Raw genomic sequence first — 6,000 nt, forward strand, 5'->3', positions numbered from 1 at the left:
AGGACTTCTGTTTCTCCAGGTCACCGCTTCCTACACAGGTGCACCAACCCAGCCTGGACTTTAGTCTAGGCAGGGCATTCTCACCTGAGCCCACGGGTGACCAGCCTGGGACTTTAGGCAGGGCATTCTCACCTGGGCCCAAGGGTGGCCCAAGAACAGTCATATATGGGTATGATGTGCATTTTTCTCCCCCTCCTTTAACACCGCACGTGAATATCTGTGTGTGCATGAATGTAGGTGTATGTGGATACATGTATATGCATACGAATATGCATGTGTATATCCATGTACATATGCATGTCTGTATGCAAGTGGGTGTATATAATATGTTCTGACACACAAAAAAGTGCAAAATGCTTAAACATAATTTTGTATATCACTTACATATATTATACATATACATATATGCCTGGCCTTCCCAGGTGGCTCAGTAGTAAAGAATCTGCCTACCACTGCAGGAGAGCAGGTCCGATCCCTGGGTCAGGAAGACCCCCTGGAGAAGGGAATGGCAACCCAAATCCAGCATTGTTGCCTGGAGAATCCCATGGACTAAGGAGCCTGATGGGCTATACAGTCCAAGGGGTCGCAAGAGTCGGACATGACTCAGCAACTAAACAACAACAAACATCTATATGCTTCTATAGTGGGTTAGGAATTAGAACACTGCAGATTAAGTTTGAAATTCTACTAACTAGAATTTGATGTGGATCCTTCCAGCCCAAGCTTCTATACTTTCACTACCTGTGTAAGCGTTCATAAGTTCTACAAAATGGCTTAGTGTTTTTTAAAAATTTACATAAATATGGTTACATTGTGCATCTGCAACCTGCCGTTTTCACTCAACATTATTTCTGGGAGGTATCTATGTAGATACACACCTAGTTCCCTCTTTTCTAAGTACTGTTGAGTACCGTCTGGTGTGACAACTTTTCTCCTCCATTCTTCTTCTGGAGGTATTTAGGTGGTGTCTCCCTTCATCTAGAGATGCCCCCATGGACACTCCTGTACAAGTCTCCTGGGGCAGCAGTGAGGATCTTCCAGGCTGAAGCCAGGATGTGGACAGGCTGACACAACCGACCTCCTATCGCTCTCCAAGCAGCTATACCCACTGCCAATTCCTGGCTCCTCCACAGCCCAGGCAGCCCTTGATGCTGACACCATCTCAGTCTGCCAACCCCACGGGTGTGAAGTGGGATGACCACCTTAAGGCCCATCAGTCCCCAGGGAGGCTAGGCACTTTTTCTCACCTGGGTTTCCCTTTCCTTCAATTCCCTATTCAAATATACCTCCCCATTTGTCTACCTGGCGCTTATCCTTTTTCTTATTCATTTACGTATGTTAGTTGCTCAGTCATGTCCGACTCTCTGCAACCCCATGGACTGTAGCCCACCAGGCAACGCTGTCCATGGGATTCTCCAGGCAAGAATACTGGAGTGAGTTGCTACTTCCCTCTCCATTATTCATTTATGGACTTTTAAATAATCTACACATGAATCTGTTATATGTTACAAAATACTGTTATATGTTATAAATACTTCCTACTCTCTTATTTGCTTTTTTAATGTTATGACACCTTTATTATACAGAAACTTTAATGGATCAATCTCTTCCCTTCTCTATTTGATCTTTTTGTGTCTTGTTTAAGAAATCCTTTCCTTTCTCAACTCTCCTATACTGTTGGTTAGAATGAAAATAGGTGTAGCCACTATGGAGCAAAGTATGGAGAGTCTTCAAAAAACTAAAAATACAACTACCATATGACCCTGCAGTTTCACTCCTGAGCATATATCTGAACAAAACTATAATTCAAAAATATACATGCAGCCTTATGTTCATGGCAGCACTATTCACAATAGCCAAGTCATGGAAGCAACCTAAATGTCCATTGATAAAGAAAATGTGGCACATATATACAATGACGAAGGAGCCTTGTAGGCTGCAGTCCATGGGGTCGCGAAGAGTCGGACACAACTGAGCGACTTCCCTTTCACTTTTCACTTTCCTGCATTAGAGAAGGAAATGGCAACCCACTCCAGTGTTCTTGCCTGGAGAATCCCAGGGACGGGGGAGCCTGGTGGGCTGCCATCTATGGGGTTACACAGAGTCGGACACGACTGAAGTGACTTAGCACAGCATAGCATATACAATGGAGAAGGAAACGGCACCCCACTCCAAATTTCTTACCTGAGAAATCCCCTGGACACAGGAGCTAGGGCTATTGTCCACAGGGTCGCAAAGAGTTGGATATGACTTAGCAATGAAATAGCATACAGTGGAATATTGCTCAGCCACAAAAAAGAATGAAGTGGCAATCTAAAATATGATACAAATCAACTTATCTACGAAATAAAAACAAACTCATAGACACAGAGAACAGCCTTGGGGTTACCAAGGGGAGGCATGGTGGGGGAAGGATGGACTGGGAGTTTGGGGTTAGCAGATACCAGTTGTTATCTATAGGATGGATAAACAACAAGGCCCTACCACATAGCACAAGGAACTACATTCAGTATCCTACGAATGAAGAATACAAAAAACAATATTTATGCATGTACAACCGAATCACTTTGAAATTGACACAATATGTAATTCAACTATACGTCAGCAAAATAAGTTATAAACAGAAATCCTCTCTTTTGCCGATGTGATGAAGGTCTTCCCCAATGATACACACTCAGGCCCTCATCCTATCTGGAGTTCCCATACAGAGTGGGAGGTGAGGGTCTGCTGCCCTTCCCTGCAGAGACCTGGCTCTCTCAGCACCGTGTCCTGGACTGCCCAGCCCTCCCATCCACAAGAACCTCTTTGGCTCACACACAAGCTCCCACATATGCCTGGGCTGGAGTCAATGTCACCGACAGACACGACCATCACCAGGCCATGGCAGAACTGCCATGATCACTGAAACTCATGGTGGCAGACACTGCCCTCCCCATCTTCCTCCTCGGAGTCATCTATGGTATTTGTGTGATTTCATATTCGATATAAAAATCTACTTGCACTAAAACTAGCTTATACTGAATTTACACATTAGTTGAGGGGACCTGTGACAGTCACCTCTCCCATCATGAATGTAATCTCTCTCTCCATCATTCCTGCCTTCTTTCTCCCAACACTTTTTTTACAGTGTTTTATAATCCTCTCCACGGGAGTCTGACACTTCTCTAGGATTGATTCCTAAGTATCTAACAGCTCTTATGCTGTCCTCGCAGCTGTGGCCATCGTCAGGGGTCTCTTGTCAATCAAGCCCCCACTTTTCTCTCTCCTTAGTTCTAATAGTTGGCCTCTGGGTTCTCTTGGATTATCCGTGTGGTTAATTTTGTCATCTGTCAAGAGTGACATTTGGCTCTTCCCAATCTTTATTCTTTTTTTGTAAACTGTGTTGCATTATCTGGGATTCCCATTATAATATAATGAGTTGAGAGGCAAAAAGAAACGTTTGTCCTGTTCCCAATGATGTATATTTTTAAATGGAGAGGATCCAGAGCCTCTCTCAGACTCTGAAAGGGATCCATGATTCAAGACAGGTGAATAACCACTGGTATCATTTGACCTGCACCACACAAGATAAATGGGATCAGGTCCATGGTTGTATGAAGGTAAAGTCAGGGCTTGAGTGCAGCAAAGACCAGGATGAAGAGTCAGGGCAGGCGCCGGGCAAAACACCAGCTGCCCACTAAGGGTCTAGGGAGGGTCACTCACAGGAAAACTGGGAGCCAGGAACGTGGAAGGAGACAAAGCACAGTGCAGCCGCCAGAGGTGACGCACTCTGCCGTGTGGACACAGCGCTCCCAGCCCTTGCGCCACCATGGCTCACTCACCCATAAAGCAAAGCCAATAATACATACATCTTACTTATGAGTCACAGATTCTCCTGGCTGAAGAAGGCAAATACGGTTTTTAAAGAGTTCTTATTGAGTAGGTAGAGGCCGGACTGCTCCAGGCCTTTTCCACACTACCAGTGACTTGGGGGAGGTTGGGGGGGAAGCTGCACTGGAAATAAAGGGTGATAGGCCCTCCTTGAGAAACCACACACGTGCACAAACACACACACACTCACCTCGAAGACAGCTCTTATCCCCTGGGTGTGTGACAGCCTCCTACATCAGTCCCAGCAGCATCCCATTCCCAAGCTGAGTGCCAGGCTGTGTGCAGCCCACCTCGGCTGCTCTGGACACTCCCCAGGAGATCCCGGGGAAAGGGTGCACATCCCAACGAAACCTCTCCCACAGGCAAAGCAAAGACGGCAGGCTTCATCGTACAAGCCCCTCAGTAGTGGGATGCAAGTTGTTTGAAGATGGGGGGTGGTCAGGGGGCTGGCAGCTCTGATGCATGAGGACAGGAGTGGTAAGGGGCCTCACCAGGCCTCTACTGCAATGTCCGGGAGATCCCCGCTCAACTTCAGTTCCCCTCTGTTCACTTAATTATAAGAGCCAGGAACCCAGGCACTTTGTAATTTACTGTGCCATTAAAGAGTCACTTTTAGCTGAAGACAAACTGCCGGGCCACCTGGGCGGAGCAACGAACTGTGGCAGGAGCCGGGCCTGAGCCAACAGGGGAAGCAGGCGCCAGAAGGGCACCAAGAAGCACTTTTTTCATCTGGACCGTGAACCAGGAGATTTAGGAACTGAGGCCAGTGCTGCCCAAAGGCAAATCTTAAATCACAGGATGTTTGCAGAGACCTGAGTGTTCGATATACAACAAAAAGACACACCAAGGACATGATGGGTTATTTCAGACACTCTCTGACCCGCGGTGTGAAGTACAGTTCAGACAGCAGGATCTACCTTTCCAGAAGGCCGCACAACTCACATTAGCAGCGTTCGCACCCGACAGGATGCAAAGAAATGTCACTCACATCAGAGCCGCACCAGAGGTGGCCCACTTCTGTCACGGATAATGATGAAACTAAATTTAACGCTGGCTGGTGGCAGGGTCTAAGTTATGAGCAGGCGCGTCCCTGTCACTCCACTTGATCCTGTGTGTGTAGTTTGTTGGAGGTTTGCTCAACGCACAGAGAGGTCCCCCACCATAGATCAGGATCAACCCGCCGGGCTGGGTTGGCACAGGAAAAGGGAGCCTGCCTCTGAGGTCCTATGGAGCTACCCCACCCGCGGTCCTGCCCCAGGCTTGTCCCCTCTTGCTCGCTGACAGCACTCCTGTGAGCCAGGTGCGGGAGTGGTCAGGCCCCGGCAGGTGCTCTGCGGCCCGAAACACTGGACCATCCCGTCCCAACCACCGCGCACCTAAGTACACAAGGTCAACGTCCCGACACGCGGGCGGATGGAAAAGAAGGAAGAGACCAGCCTAAGGTCACACGACCGGTCCGCAGAGAACTGCCATCGGACCCGCCGACCAGAGGCCCAGAGACGAAGCCAACTCCCCCCACTCCTGCCAGGGGCCTGGAGGGGATTAAAGGCTGGACCCTCGCCTCTGGCTGCGGGGTCCAGGCCGCCCGGAAAGCCCCCTCGACTCCGGCCGCCCTCCCTCCGAGAGACGCGGACGCCGAGGGAGCGCACGACCTCAGTCCCCACCTGCGCGCGTACAGGGTCCAGAGCCCCGCGCCGCCCGTCTAGTTGGAGGGCCGGCGCCGATGGGCCGGGTCGGCGGCGGGAGGACCTGAGGGGACACGGGAGGACAGCGCTCTTCACGGGCTCCCCACCGGCGCGGTTGGGCAGGTGTCCGCGTCGGGGTGCTGCCCGGTTGGCCGCCGAGGACCCCGCGCCGCGCTCCGGGAGACTCCTCACAGGGCGCCCCCTCGCGCCGCGCCCGCCGGCGGCAGCCAAAGTTTTGGGCGCGCGGGGCCATCCGCACTCACCTGGCCCAAGTTGAGGTAGCCGTGCGCCGCGGCCACGCGGTCCGCCACGGCCGGGCCGCCCAGCACTTGCACCGCCCAGTGGTTGGTGTAGACGGGGCGCGGCGGCGGCGGCGCGGAGCAGGCGGCGGGCAGCGCGAGTAGCAGCAGCCGCCCCAAAGGGCGGGGGCCGACGGCCGGCGCGG

The 6,000-nt window shown here is 50.9% G+C and overlaps 1 protein-coding gene across 1 annotated transcript in view; it reads right to left on the bottom strand.

The window, feature by feature from the left end:
- Positions 1-5,968, bottom strand: part of PCSK6 (proprotein convertase subtilisin/kexin type 6) — a gene marked incomplete at its 5' end in the record, with an annotated part of 168,981 nt that extends 163,013 nt beyond the window's left edge. The window contains one exon of the mRNA XM_040257107.1: positions 5,819-5,968. Coding sequence (XP_040113041.1) covers positions 5,819-5,968 — 150 coding nt within the window. The remainder of the gene's footprint in view (positions 1-5,818) is intronic.
- Between the last annotated feature and the right edge of the window lie 32 nt (positions 5,969-6,000).

This window comes from Oryx dammah, unplaced genomic scaffold (assembly GCF_014754425.2).
Source record: "Oryx dammah isolate SB20612 unplaced genomic scaffold, SCBI_Odam_1.1 HiC_scaffold_16, whole genome shotgun sequence".
Taxonomy (NCBI): domain Eukaryota; kingdom Metazoa; phylum Chordata; class Mammalia; order Artiodactyla; family Bovidae; genus Oryx; species Oryx dammah.